Source organism: Felis catus, chromosome E1 (genome assembly GCF_018350175.1).
Source record: "Felis catus isolate Fca126 chromosome E1, F.catus_Fca126_mat1.0, whole genome shotgun sequence".
NCBI lineage: Eukaryota > Metazoa > Chordata > Mammalia > Carnivora > Felidae > Felis > Felis catus.
This window is the reverse complement of record NC_058381.1, coordinates 25,154,003-25,169,006: the sequence shown is the minus strand read 5'-3', so window position 1 is coordinate 25,169,006 and position 15,004 is coordinate 25,154,003. Positions and strand designations below refer to the sequence as shown.

Genomic DNA, 15,004 nt, shown 5'->3' with positions numbered 1-15,004 from the left:
TATAACCAAACACAGGATGATAGGAATGTGTTTTCTGCTATGGTCTGTAGTTTTAATTTTAATTATGCCAGGAGAAAAATACTTCCTGAGGCAGTAGGAGCTACTGATAAACAATTTTTTTTTTTTAATTTGACCAGTTTGTGGGAGTCATGCCTCTTTTCATTAACATGATATTATTAATATTAGGAGACTTGTTGGCTGTGATTTATGGTATCTTTTCCTATTTCACAGGTTTGTTTAATGCTTTTGATGAAAATCGTGACAATCACATAGATTTTAAGGAGATATCTTGTGGGTTATCAGCCTGTTGTAGGGGACCCCTGGCTGAAAGACAAAAATGTAAGTGTGTTAAACTTTGTCACAAAATTTGCAAACTACACAGAAAGAATTAGCATTCATCTATATAAAATCATCTGTGTATTAAGGCTTGAATTTTTATCACATTGTCAGGTTGGTAAATATTAGTCTCATGTTGAGGTTTTCCTGAGGTCAGTTTAAGGATTCACTCATCTTTTTTACTGTGGAGTAGTTTGGGATATTTTTGATTAATAATGGGATTGATTTTCCTGATGAATTTGCAGTTCATGATCAATGAACTATATCACTTACAATATATTTGACAGTGTTAAGCATTTGGAAAATATATTCTGGTAGTCTATAGAGAATTTTGTGTCTTGCATAATTTAAAGTACAACTCATTTTCTGTCACTTGTATACATTAATATTTTATTAGCAAGATGAAATTTATGATCAAAACATAATTTTATTAAATACTAAAATGGTCTCTTTAACCTAGCTAAAATGTTATTGTAGCATAATTTACAAGCATAAGTATATTACATTGTTAAATCTTAACCAGATATGAGAAAATGGAGCAGTTTACATTTAATTGGAACCTAATTCTAATGTATTTACTAGGGTCATCATCACTGTCTTTCTAAAATACAGCTTCACAAACATGAAATAGATACTTAATTTTAAAAATTCAGAATTCTTCCCTGATGATATGCCATTACTACAGTCTGACTTTATGGTAGATCATTTGTTCCCATTAAAGTTCAATATTAAATAAGGAGGCCGAAATTTTGCATCTCAAATGAGGTGAATTATCACCTTAAATTTGTTTTTAACTTTTTTTTTTTTTTTTTTTTTTTTGCTGATGGGCTAACAAGGTAACTATAGTGATTTGTTTGATATTCCGTGTAAATGGAATACTTTCAGCACTATAAAAATCAACTTATCAGTTTTAAATATTACCAAGTAATATAAAGGCTTGAATTGCCTCCTCAAAACCTGTGAGATATTGTAATATTTATTGTATAGTAACTCCCCCCCCCCTTTTTTTAATCAGTTTGCAAGGAATTTAACTCTAAATTTGGGTAAAGCATAGGACTGTAACCCAGGTACTGATTCAGAGAGAGATTTACAAAGAATGCAGGAAGCCCTACAAGTTTAGAGGACTTTAATGACATATTATAGTCTGCTCCAGATGAGAACTTAATCCAAATATACTTGCTTGGGAAACTAATTTTGCTAGGTCAGCATCTAGTAAAAGGCATTGTACTTCAGAATAGAAAAGTAATTTTCCTCCATAAGAGTTTCTTTTCTTTAGTTTGCTTCAAGGTATTTGATGTTGACCGTGATGGAGTTCTCTCCAGGGTTGAACTGAGAGACATGGTGGTTGCACTTTTAGAGGTGTGGAAGGACAACCGCACTGATGATATACCAGTAAGTTCTGATTGTATACATATTGTTGTATGTAAACTTCCAATAGGAAAGTGGAATGGAGAATTTAAAAAGAGAGAGAAAAGGATTTGTTATTATTTTGAGTTGCTATAGTAATGCTACATACTCAAAATATTCATACCTGAAGGTACAAAATAGGAAAGAGAATGTGTCTTAGAAAATTTAATAAACTGAACTTATTGTGTAAAGAATGAAACTACAGGAAAATTGTCTTAATTTTTTTTTTAATTTTTTTTTTCAACGTTTATTTATTTTTGGGACAGAGAGAGATAGAGCATGAACGGGGGAGGGGCAGAGAGAGAGGGAGACACAGAATCGGAAATAGGCTCCAGGCTCTGAGCCATCAGCCCAGAGCCTGACGCGGGGCTCGAACTCACGGACCGCGAGATCGTGACCTGGCTGAAGTCGGACGCTTAACCGACTGCGCCACCCAGGCGCCCCTCTTAATTTTTTTTAAAGGAAACCTAAGAACTTATTAAGGTAATTTAAAAAAATACTTGGGGCACCTAGGTGGCTTAGTTGGTTGAGCGTCTGACTCTTGATTTCTGTTCAGGTCATGATTCCAGGTTCATGGGATCCAACTGAGCATGGAGCCTGCTTCACATTCTCTCTCCCTCCCCCCCCCCCCACATGCACACACTCTCTCAAATAAAAAAAAAAAAATGTATATTTGACTGATGGTTACTAGAGGGGAGGAGTGTGGGGGAATGGGTTAAATAGATGATGGGGATTAAGGAGGGCACTTGTGGTCATGAGCCCTGGGTGTTGTATGGAAATGTTGAATCACTGTATTGTATACCTGAAATGAATATAACACTGTAAAATAATAATAATATTAAAAAATTTTTAAATAGGGGCGCCTGGGTGGCTCGGTCAGTTAGGCGTCCGACTTCCGCTCAGGTCATGATCTCGCAGTCCGTGGGTTTGAGCCCTGCGTCGGGCTCTGTGCTGACCGCTCAGAGCCTGGAGCCTGTTTCAGATTCTGTGTCTCCCTCTCTCTCTGACCCTCCCCCGTTTATGCTCTGTCTCTCTCTGTATCAAAAATTAATAAACGTTTAAAAAAAATTAAAAAATTTTTTAAATAAAAAAATTAACAATACTTGACTAAAATACAGTATTCTGTAGCCATTGAATAATAAAACGTAACTACTCTTTTCTAATTACTCCTTTGGATTTTTTTTTTTTTAAGGAATTACATACGGATCTATCTGACATTGTAGAAGGCATATTGAATGCACATGACACCACAAAGGTGAGTCTAGCTAGGGCTAGGATAAATTATATTCTTTTCTGAAAATACCATGTACAATGAATTAGGATATATAGCTTATATACATATTTGAATCCCTTGTGCATCACTTCCACCAAGGGTTTATTTGGACCTACAGTTACAGTACCACGAAGTTGTCTCTAAAGATAGCGCATTCCGTCTTTAAACAGCTCCGTTAAGTGTTTATATATATAAACTTATATTTTACAACTAGATGTTTTATAAAAATTAAATAGACATAGCCCTTGACATCTATGGTTTATAATATTTATTTCTTCCATTTTAATAAGTTATAGTAGGGCTAATCTTATTGAGCAAAAAAAAAGTCACACAAAAAAGAATACTTACTGTGTGATTCCATTTATGTGAAGCTCAGAAACAGAGGCAAAACTGATAAATGGTGATAGGTATTAGAATAGTGATTTGGGGAATGCATGGATTAATTGGGAAGGACCATAGGATAGCTGGGATGATAGAAATTATTTTTTATCTCAATTTGGGTGATACATATATTCCTAAATTATTTTTTTCTAATAGTATTAATAATGATGTCTCTTGAATTATTTAATAGCAGCCAGGATAATCACGTAATACCAAGAGTAAGCATATACTTAACAAAGAATAAATTCTTCTTATTTTTTTATTTTTTAGTTTGACAATATTTATTAGTAAGGATATTATAATAGGTGTATTCCTATAGCTTACGTTACTGTAATGTCTTTGTGTCACCGTGTGAAATTGAAAATAATGCACATATGTGAGGCATATTTGAGTTATTTTGAGCCTTTCCCTTCAAATTTTAACATGTACCAAGTACCAGATTGGTAGGATGTAGACTACAGTAGTATTACAGAGGTTTAGATAAAATAAGTGACATTAGTTTTTTTTTTTTTCCTTTCTTCAATCATGATTCTAGAGGGAATCATCATAGGCTTATTAACTAATGCTCAGTAACAGAGGTGAGTTTTATAGGGCTTGAGCTTTGGCAGTACAGATAGTCTCCCTTGTTTACCTCTCTCTACCAAAAACTAAGGTATCCACTTCTATTTGATATGCGTAGAAACCTGCAACAATTTCTGCTAGAAAATGCCTCATGTAGAGGTACAATTTTTAATACTTTTTTTTCTGAATAATAAATAGTAGGAATTATTGCTGTCTATTTATGTAAGATGGAGTTTCTACTTCTGGCTCTATTGTAAACTTTAACAAGAAGATAATTTAATTTAGCTGTTCCATCTCCATGTAGTAACAATAATGAAATAGTAACAGTTCAGAATAAAACTTGGACCTTTCAGCCAAACCTATTCGCTGGAGACAGATTATGTCAATATTATGCTTTTTTTTTTTTATTAAAAAAAAAGCGTAATACTGGATTTGGATTTAGTATTAACATACTAAATTTGGATTTAATATTAACATACTAAGAAGAAGTTGTATTGTGAAAGCTAATAATCATAACTGTAGTAATTGAAAATCTTTTCTTACATGTGGCTAGCATATAATGAAAAGAGAACATATCAATATCATTAAATAATAAAAGCAAAAAACATTCATCTAAGATTGATAAGTAATTATGTGAACACAAGCAGCAAGAAACATTTGGTTATATTGCCTTTATATGTATATGGAATTTTTTGTACACATTGACACTACAAAAATGCTGCCTTTACTCAACTTATAAATTGTTAAATTAGTTTTGAGAAAATCTTATATAGATACTCATTTTTGATATATCAGAAATTTATTATCAAATTCCTTTAAATGTCTAAGAAGTCTGATAGTATTGGTAGATATTTCTAAGAAGGTTTTAGAAAATTGTTAGAATGAAAGGACATAATCCAGAGTCTGCCTTTTTGCTTTCAAAAATTAGTAAATAGGTGGTGACTTCAGCTCACGTCATGATCTCATAGTTTGTGAGTTCAAGCCCTGCTTCAGAGCCTGGAGCCTGCTTCGGATTCTGTATCTCCCTCTCTCTCTGCCTGTCCCCTGCTCATGCTCTGTCTCTCAGAAATAGATATTAAAAAAAATTTTTTTTAATTAGTAAATACTCCACTTTATTCAGAGCCTTTTGTGGTTTTCCCTAGATAACCCTTGAAGCAGAAGATAATGTGAATTATTTCCCAGGTTATTGGAGGATAAAGCTTGTTGATGATAAATTATCCTCATTACCATTAACTGCTTTGAGAGAGTTTTGTTGCTTTTAAACTTATCCTAGCTGGTCTAGTTTTCAGATGAACATGCAGCATCTACTTTAAGTTATTTGTTTGCTTTAAAATAAAAATGACCAATATACGTTTAATAAATCAGATTTTACTCAAATTCAGTAAAAATGAGGACATTCTTTACATGAGATCTTTTTAAACATTGTTTCTCTTTCAGATGGGTCATCTTACTCTAGAAGACTACCAGATTTGGAGCGTGAAAAATGTTCTTGCCAATGAGTTTTTGAATCTCCTTTTCCAGGTAGGTTTGAAGTAAATGACAGGTACAGAGAGTAATAGTACCAGTAGTTCTACATCTGTTTCATTGTGTAGTAATAACTGCAACTCAGCTACAAAACCGCATATTATAAAAAGAACTATAGGGGTGCCTGGAGGTCTCACTTGGTGAATATCCGACTCTTGATATCTGCTCAGGTCCTGATCTCATGGTTCATGAGTTTGAGCCCTGAGGCTGCACTGTTAGTACAGAGCCTGCTTGGTATTCTCCCTATCTCTCCCTTTCTGCTCCTCCCCTACTTGTGCACTCTCACACGCATGCTCTCTCTCTCTGAAAATAAATAAATAAACATTTAAAAAAAATTATTTAGGGGCGCCTGGGTGGCTCAGTGGGTTAGCGTCCGACTTCGGCTCAGGTCACGATCTCATGGTCCATGAGTTCGAGCCCTGCGTCGGGCTCTGTGCTGACAGCTCAGAGCCTGGAGCCCATTTCAGATTCTGTGTCTCCCTCTCTCTCTGCCCCTCCCCTGTTCATGCTCTGTCTCTCTCTGTCTCAAAAATAAACATTAAAAAAAAATTAAAAAAAAATTATTAAAAAAAAACTACATTATCCTGTATACACCTGAAAGATGGTAAGACAGAGGGTGAGAGCCCACCGAAGCATCTCAAAATCATGGGAGATAGAAAAGTAGAATATAGCTGATTATGTATATTTATCTTATAACTCATGATAGACCAGCATGTTAGATGCATAGATAATAATTTAGATTGCAAAAGCCATCATAATTTCTTATTTTTCGTCACTGTTGTCTTTTTTAAATGTCTTCCTAATAAGTGAGGCAGTGTGAACAGAAAGATGAATCATAAGTAGGCAGCTGTAGAATTTTCAATGTACACAGTCTCTCCAGTTAGGAGATTATCTTGGCTGCAAGGCTGTTTCTAAATTTTTTAAAAAATTCTTTAGAAGAAACAAGAAAGATTGAAGAAGGAGGAGAGAAAAGGTGCCAGGAATGAACATTAAGTCATAAGGCTTGCCAGATTCCAACTATTTTCCTAGTTGTAGTTCTTCTCTTGCTCCAATTAAAAACAAAAATTTATGGTTTCCATTTTTTATAATTTTTCACAAATATTTACGTTGACTTAATAGTGATATTTTAGATTCCTCTTTTTTTTTTTTAAGTTTATTTATTTTGAGAGAGGATGTGAGCGAGCAGGGGAGGGGCAGAGAGAGAGGGAGAGAATCCCAGGCAGGCTTGACACTGTCAGTATAGAGCCTGATACAGGGCTCGATTTCATGAACTGCAAGATCATGACCAGCCAAAATCGAGACAGATGCTTAAGATGCTTAACCAACTGAGCCACCCAGGTGCCCCTATTTTAGATTCCTCATTTTATTTTTCTTTCCTTATACCCCTGTGAAGGTCAGAAGTTTGTTATGTTTATATCTATCATGTTCTTCTGTTTTATGTAAAGAATAAACATGCCTATGCTAGAATAAATGGAAACTGGTCTCTTCCTGATAGCTAATGACTAATTACACACACACACACACACACACACACACACACACACGTGCATATACATACACATACATATACATATATATACACATATACATACACACACATGTGTATATATATATACGTGTGTATATATACACACGCGTGTGTGTGTGTGTGTATACATACACACACACAATCTGATAAGCCTATAATATCCATTTATATCAATCAGTTGTTCCACATCAGTTACAATTTTCAGCAGGGATTTTAACTTGATGGCTTTATAAAATATAAATATACAAAAATAATATTAGTCATTACTCCAAACATAAATGACTTGGTAATATGAAAATTGGTAATATGAAAATTGATCAACTATTTTTATCTCATTTAAAATAATATCCTTATAACTTTATCTCATAACTTTTAGATCACTTAGGCTTATGCCTATATCATCTTGTAGCTATTGCATAGCATAACGTTTTGATTCTTTTGTATTGTCTTTCCTATTTCCTCATTCTTTTTATTTCTCATTCTTATCAAGAACTTGCAGTGGCACTATTTTTCTGACTCTAATTTATAAATAACCAAATGCTTGAGATTTGCCTTTGTGTATGTGTGTTTCTAACATATTATGAAGAGCTAAAAGGTTTTTCACATGAATACTTATCACCTACATTTTAACATTATATTTTACTGTATTTATTTCATATTCAATATGCTTTTAAAACTATATGTTCACTTAGTATATGAGTAAGAAGACTGTTATGCTAAGTTATGCTAAGTTATATTATGCTATGCTAAGCTTTAATTGTTATCTGTGTCTTAAAATTGGTAGAGTTAGTTGGTAAGTCTAGTGATAAAAGCTTGAATTATACTCTTACTTTATTTGCCAAGATCCCTCTTGGCTGAGTGTTTTAGGTATTTAAGTGTAACATATATAAGTGTTAACAAAATTGGAAAACCATCCCTGTGGTAATATCTTTATTTTCAGTCCTTCTTCATAAACTCAGTGGCCAATATTTTGAAGTATTCTAAACATAATCGGGCTGTTCTGTCTTGTGCATTGTCAAAAAGTATCAAATTTTAAAGAGTGTGGTAGGCAGAATAATGCCCACCACAACCACCACGTTATCCATGCCCTAATCCCTAGAACCTGTGCGTATGTTATCTTACATGGTAAAAGGGACTTTGTAGATGTATTGGACTAAGGACTCTGAGATAGGGAGATTAGCCTAGCAGATGGGTCTAATTCAAATGAGTCCTTAAAAGTAGAGGACCTTTTCCAGCTGTGGTCAGAGGGAGGGAGGGAGGGAAAGGAAGAAAGAGAGAGAGAGAGATGACGTTGGAGGAAAAGTTAGAGATGCAAACTTGTTGGCTTTGAGATAGAGGAAGGGGCCATGAACAAAGTAATGTGGGTGAACTCTAGAACTGGAAAAGGCAAAGAAGTGTGTTCTTTTCATCTCCAGAAAGGAATGCAGCTCTGCTGACACCTTGATTTTTGAATTAGTGAGACCCATGTCTAGCTTTTGACCTACAGAACCATAAGATAATAAAGTTACTTTGTGTTAACATGCTGAATTTGTGATAATTTGTTATAGAAGCAATAAAAAAAACCAATGCAGAGGGAGATAATCCATATTTATGGATTGGAAGGCTCAGCATCTTGAAGATGTCAGTGTCAGTTCCCTTTAAACTGGTTTGTAGACATTCAGTGCAATCCCAATTAAAAGCACTGCCATTCTTCTCAGAGCTAGAACAAACAATCCTAAAATTTGTATGGAACCACAGAAGACCCCAAATAGCCAAAGTAATATTGAAAAAGAAAACCAAAGGGGCAGAAGGGATCACAGTCCCAGACTTTAGCCTCTACTGCAAAGCTATAATCAAGACAGTATGGTATGGCACAAAAATAGATACATAGACCAATGGAATAGAATAGAGACCCCAGAATTGGACCCACAAATTTATGGCCAACTAATCTTTGACATAGCAGGAAAGAACATCCAATGGAAAAAAGATAGTCTCTTTAGCAAATGGTGCTGGGAGAACTGGACAGCAACATGCAGAAGAATGAAACTAGACCACTTTTTTATGCCATACACAAAAATAAACCCAAAATGGATGAAAGACCTAAATGTGAGACAGGAAACCATCAAAATCTTCGAGGAGAAAGCAGGGAACAACCTCTTTGACCTCAGCCACAGCAGTTTCTTGCTCAACACATCTCCAAAGGCAAGGGAATTAAAAGCAAAAATGAGCTATTGGGACCTCATGAAGATAAAAAGCTTCTGCACTGCAAAGTAAACAGTCAACAAAACTAAAAGGCAACCGATGGAATGGAAAAAGATATATGCAAATGACTTATCAGATAAAGGGTTAGTATCCAAAATCTATGAAGAACTCATCAAACTTCACACCCGAGAAACAAATAATCCGGTGAAGAAATGGGCAGAAGACATGAATAGACACTTTTCCAAAGAAGACATCCAGATGGCCAACAGACACATATGAAAAGATGCTCAATGTCACTTAATCATCAGGGAAATACAAATCAAAACCACAATAAGATACCACTTTACACCAGTCAGAGTGGCTAAAATTAACAACTCAGGAAACAACAGATGCTGGCGAGGATGTGGAGAAATGGGAACCATCTTACACTGTTGGTGGGAATGCAGACTGGTGCAGCCGTCTGGAAAACAGTGTGGAGGGTCCTCAAAAAATTAAAAATAGAATTACCCCATGACCCAGCAATAGCACTACTAGGAATTTATCCAAAGGATACAGGAGTGCTGATTCACAGGGGTACATATACCCCAGTGTTTATAGCAGCACTCTCAACAATAGCCAAATTATGGAAAGACCCTAAATGTCCATCAACTGATGAATGGATAAAGAAGATGTGGTTTATATTTACAATGGAATACTACTTGGCATTGAGAAAGAATGAAATCATGCCATTTGTAGCAACATGGATGGAACTGGAAGGTATTATGCTAAGTGAAATAAGTCAGAGAAAGACAGATACCATATGTTTTGACTCATATGTGGATCTTGAGAAACTTAACAGAAGATTATGGGGGAAGGGAAAGGGAAAAAATTAGTTATAAACAGAGAGGGAGGGAGGCAAATCATAAGAGACTCTTAAATACAGAGAACAAACTGAGGATTGATGGGCTTGGGGGAGAGGGGAAAATGGGTGATGGTCATTAAGAAGGGCACTTGTTGGGGCGCCTCGGTGGCGCAGTTGGTTAAGCGTCCGACTTCAGCCAGGTCACAATCTCGTGGTCGGTGAGTTCGAGCCCCGCGTCGGGCTCTGGGCTGATGACTCAGAGCCTGGAGCCTGTTTCTGATTCTGTGTCTCCCTCTCTCTCTGCCCCTCCCCCGTTCATGCTCTGTCTCTCTCTGTCCCAAAAATAAATAAACGTTGAAAAAAAAAATTAAAAAAAAAAAAACAAGGGCACTTGTTGGGATGAGCACTGGTTGTTCTATGTAAGCGATGAACCACAGGAATCTATCCCCAAAACCAAGAGCACACTTTTACACACTGTATGTTAGCCATTTGACAATAAATTATGTTTAAAAATAAATAAATAAATAAATTGGTTTGTAGATGTGGCGCATTCACAATCAAAATGCCAAAAAGCTTATTGTTGTCATTGTTTTTGTGGAACTGGACAAGCTGATTCTAAGTACATACAGAAGTGGAAAAGGCCAAATGTAACCAAGATAATGTAAAGAACGATGTTAGAGGACTTACATTACCAGATATTAGGACTTAGTATAAAACAGTAGCATTACGACGATGTGATACCTGCATGAAGGTAGACAAATAGACCGGTAGAACACTATTGAGAGTTTTTAAACAGACCTACATGTATGTGATCACCTGACTTATAACAAAGAAGACTTTGCATTGCATATGGGAAGGGGTGATCTTTTCAATAAATGGTGTACTGGGTCAATTGGCATCTCTGTGGGGAAAAATGCATTATTATTCTTCCTTCTTAGCCATATATCAAGATTAATCCAAGTGGGATTATAAATCTAATAAGTTTGAAAAGTAAAGATAAAGCATCTAGAAAATAATTTGCAAGAATATTTTAATGCCTTTGAGGTGGCAAAGACTTCTCAGGACACAGAAAGCATTAACCACAAAGCAAAAGTTTCTAAGTTGGACTTCAGTAAAATTAAGAATTTTTTTAGGGGCACCTGGGTGGCTAAGTCAATTAAGTGTCTCCATTCGGCTCAGGTCATGAACTCAAAGTTAGTTTGAGCCCGCATTGGGCTCTCTGCTGTCCGCACAGAGCCTCCTTCAGATCCCGTGTTGTTGTTCCCCCCCCACCCCACCCCCTGCGCTGCACCTACCCCACTCATGCTCACTCTGTCTCTGTCTCTCAAAACTAAATAAACAAATTATGTAAAGAGCCTAAATGTCCATCAACTGATGAATGGAAAAAGAAATTGTGGTTTATATACACAATGGAGTACTATGTGGCAATGAGAAAGAATGAAATATGGCCCTTTGTAGCAATGTGGATGGAACTGGAGAGTGTTATGCTAAGTGAAATAAGCCATACAGAGACAGATACCATATGTGTTCACTCTTATGTGGATCCTGAGAAACTTAACAGGAACCCATGGGGGAGGGGAAGAAAAAAAAAAAGAGGTTAGAGTGGGAGAAAGCCAAAGCATAAGAGACTCTTAAAAACTGAGAACAAACTGAGGGCTGATGGGGGAGGGGAGGGAGGGGAGGGTGGGTGATGGGTATTGAGGAGGGCACCTGTTGGGATGAGCACTGGGTATTGCATGGAAACCAATTTGACAATAAATTTCATATATTAAAAAAAATAAAAATAAAATATCTACAAAAAAAAAACCCAAAACAAAACAAAAAACTAAATAAACAACAAGTCATTTTTTTTTTTTTTTAGTGAGGAGCTACCATTTAAAAAGTGAAAAGATAAGTTATGCAGTGGGAGAAGATGTTTGTGAAACCTGCATCTGACAAGACTTGTATCTAGGGCATACAAAGAATAAAAATCAATGAGAAAAAGGCAAAACTTCAATATAAAAATGTGAAGAAAAAATCCTGAAGAGATGCTTCACAAAACAGAATGTCCCAGTAGTTAATAATGAAAAGGAGCTCCTTAGTCATCATGGACATACATATTAAAACCACATGTGAAATTCAGTAGACATACCCCAGAATGGTTAGTTTTTAAGTGATATAAAGTATTGGTGAGGATAACAAGCACCTGGAACTCTCATATATTGCCAATAGGATGTAATTTGTACAATTTGTAATAATTGTAAATCATTACAAACACATTGGAAATTGTTTGGCAGTATTTATAAAAGTTGAACATATATTTACCTGGTGACCCGTAAAGTCTACTCATATGTAAAACCTACAGAAACTGGTGTTATCTGGGCACCAAAAGACCTACAAGTAAGTTCTTAAAATCACTATTTGTTGTAGCCCAAAAAACCCCAGAAAATGACCCAGATACTTATTAATAAATAAATACATAGGAAGTAAATTGTGGCATGTGCATACAGTGGTATACTTTAAAGCACTGGAAAATAAGTCTAATATTGCTACACCCAACAACATGGATGAATCTTACATAAACTTGAGCTGAAAACACTAAACCAAAAAGTTCAAAAGCATGCAAAACCTATTCTATGGTGATAGTATTCAGGATAGTGGATACATCAGAGAGGTGCAGTGATGTCTGGGAAGGAACCCAAAGTGGGCTTTGGGTGAGATAGCAGTTGTTTTTTTACTGGGTTTCATAGATATTACTTTGTGAAAAGTCGTTGAACTGTACACTTAAGATTTGTTCACTTGTAAGCATGTGTATTTCCATTTTCTATAAGTTTGCTTAGAAAAATAGGTTTCAAAAGCTCAAATATCTGTCAATATGAGAATGGATGAAACAGTGGTGTGTTCAAACAATGGAATACTACTTAGTAATGACAATGAACTACTTACTCCTAAATAGATAAATCTCAAAAACCCAATTTGTGGATTTTGTTGTTACGTAAATGTCACCTCAAAAGGTAAAACTGTAAACAGATCTTGAACTCTCTGGTTAATGTTAGCCATGCTGATGTATTTATAAAGAGCTGTACTACTGTCTGTAATTTACTTTGAAATGCATCCAAAAATTAAGGATGGATGAATTAATGGATAGATGCAAGTATAATAAAACGTTAATGTTAGAATCTAGATAATGGGTATGACATGTTCAGTGTTAAATTCTTTAAACTTTTCTGTGTTTTTGAAATATTTCATGAGAAAATATTGAAAAATTACATCTGTTGATGATATTTAGAGAAGCCACATAGAGGAAATGAGCCCTAAAAAGCATATTTTTAAAAAGCTTATTTAGCATTAGTGGCAATAATTTTTCTCTTTGAACTGATTAAACTGAAATGCTACCCATATTTTTTGTCTCCTATATCCTCTGCATCTCCCCTCGCCTTTCTCCTTGAGTGCCATGATTTGCTCTTCAGATTTCAGGAAAGAAAATAATATTCCCTGTGTGAGATATCTTAAAATACATAGTATTAATGAAATGTTCTGGTAAATAGTTCTTTTCTTCTGTCTCTGTCTCTATCTCCGTTTTCCTCCCTCCCTTCCTTTCTTTCCTGTCTCACACAGAGATTTAGAAGTTGGCCTCTGTTGAAATAGTTTGTTTAGAAAACGAACAAACAGCTCAAGTTTAAAGTTCAAACATTGATAATTCATCAGTTGAAAGCTATTGCTAATTCAGATTCCCATCCACAAAATGGAACTCATGCAGAGCATGTGAAATTTTATACAGTCCAGTCATTGGCACCAGTGAAGTTTGATTTACCACTTTTTTCTCTAGGTATGTCACATAGTTCTGGGGTTAAGACCAGCTACTCCTGAAGAAGAAGGACAAATTATTAGGTAAGTTTATAGTTTCAATCAGTGTACTTTTCATTATATAGTTGAAATTTCTGACACTTGAAATATATTGTTATTAAGTAACATGTCCCATTTTAATATAATCATTATAGTGACACCTTGTTTCTCCAAATTAGTTTCATATTGAAATATTTTTGTTAAAATAATTTCCTAACCAAGGGATTGGATTAATTTAGAAATCACATTCTCTTTAGCTTTAAAATTGCACCAAGTACTGAATTTAATTTTTTGAAGAAAGACATCTTAGGGACACCTGGGTGGCTCAGACGTTAAGCGTCCTTTTGGTTTCAGCTCAGGTCATGATCTCACGGTTCATGAGATTGAGCCCCATGTCGGGCTCTGTGCTGATAGTCCTGAGCCTGCCTGGGATTCTCTCCCTCTCTCTTTCTCTGCCCCTCCTCTGCTCACATGTGCATGCTGTCTCTCCCAAAATAAAAAAAAAAAAAACTTTAAAAAAAAAGATATTTTATAAGATGAAAGGTTGCAATTTTTCCTTACTACAAAATAGTTCATGTTTATTGTAAAAAGGTTTTTATAAAGTAAAGCTAAATAAAAAGAAGCAAAAAAAAGCCCATCATCTCTGTATTTATAGGTAATTGCTGTTGACATTTTTTCAATTGTATTGAGGTGTAATATCTAAAATTTTAAAATATTTAAAGTGTACAATTTGATTTGATATGGGTGCAGATTGTGAAAGGATTCCAACCATCAAGTTAACATATCCATCACTATTCCCTCACATATTTCCTTTTTTTAAATTTATTGTTTTAATTTACATCCAAGTTAGCATATAGTACAACAGTTATTTCAGGAGTAGATTCCTTAATGCCCCTTAACCATTTAACCCCCCACCCCCACAATCCCTCCAGTAACCTTCTGTTTGTTCTCCATTTTTAAGAGTCTCTTATGTTTGTCCCCCTCCCTGTTTTTATATTATTTTTACTTCCCTTCCCTTATGTTCACCTGTTTTGTATCTTAAAGTCCTCATATGAGTGAAGTCATATGATCTTTGCCTTTCTCTAATTTTGCCAATTCCATCCACATAATTGCAAATGGCAAGATTTCATTCTTTTTGATTACCAAG

At 35.2% G+C, this 15,004-nt stretch overlaps 1 protein-coding gene and 1 long non-coding RNA gene across 3 annotated transcripts in view; one reads left to right on the top strand and one right to left on the bottom strand.

Moving 5' to 3' along the window:
• The window catches only part of USP32 (ubiquitin specific peptidase 32), a 242,241-nt gene that overhangs the window by 152,058 nt on the left and 75,179 nt on the right, over positions 1–15,004 (top strand). For both annotated transcript variants that reach the window (XM_003996605.6, XM_011289074.4), the window contains exons 7-11: positions 232–339; positions 1,613–1,728; positions 2,936–2,998; positions 5,396–5,479; positions 13,841–13,902. In XM_003996605.6, the coding sequence (XP_003996654.4) occupies positions 232–339; positions 1,613–1,728; positions 2,936–2,998; positions 5,396–5,479; positions 13,841–13,902 (433 nt within the window). The remainder of the gene's footprint in view (positions 1–231; positions 340–1,612; positions 1,729–2,935; positions 2,999–5,395; positions 5,480–13,840; positions 13,903–15,004) is intronic.
• The window catches only part of LOC109494292, a 124,639-nt gene that overhangs the window by 98,086 nt on the left and 11,549 nt on the right, over positions 1–15,004 (bottom strand). The window lies entirely within an intron of this gene.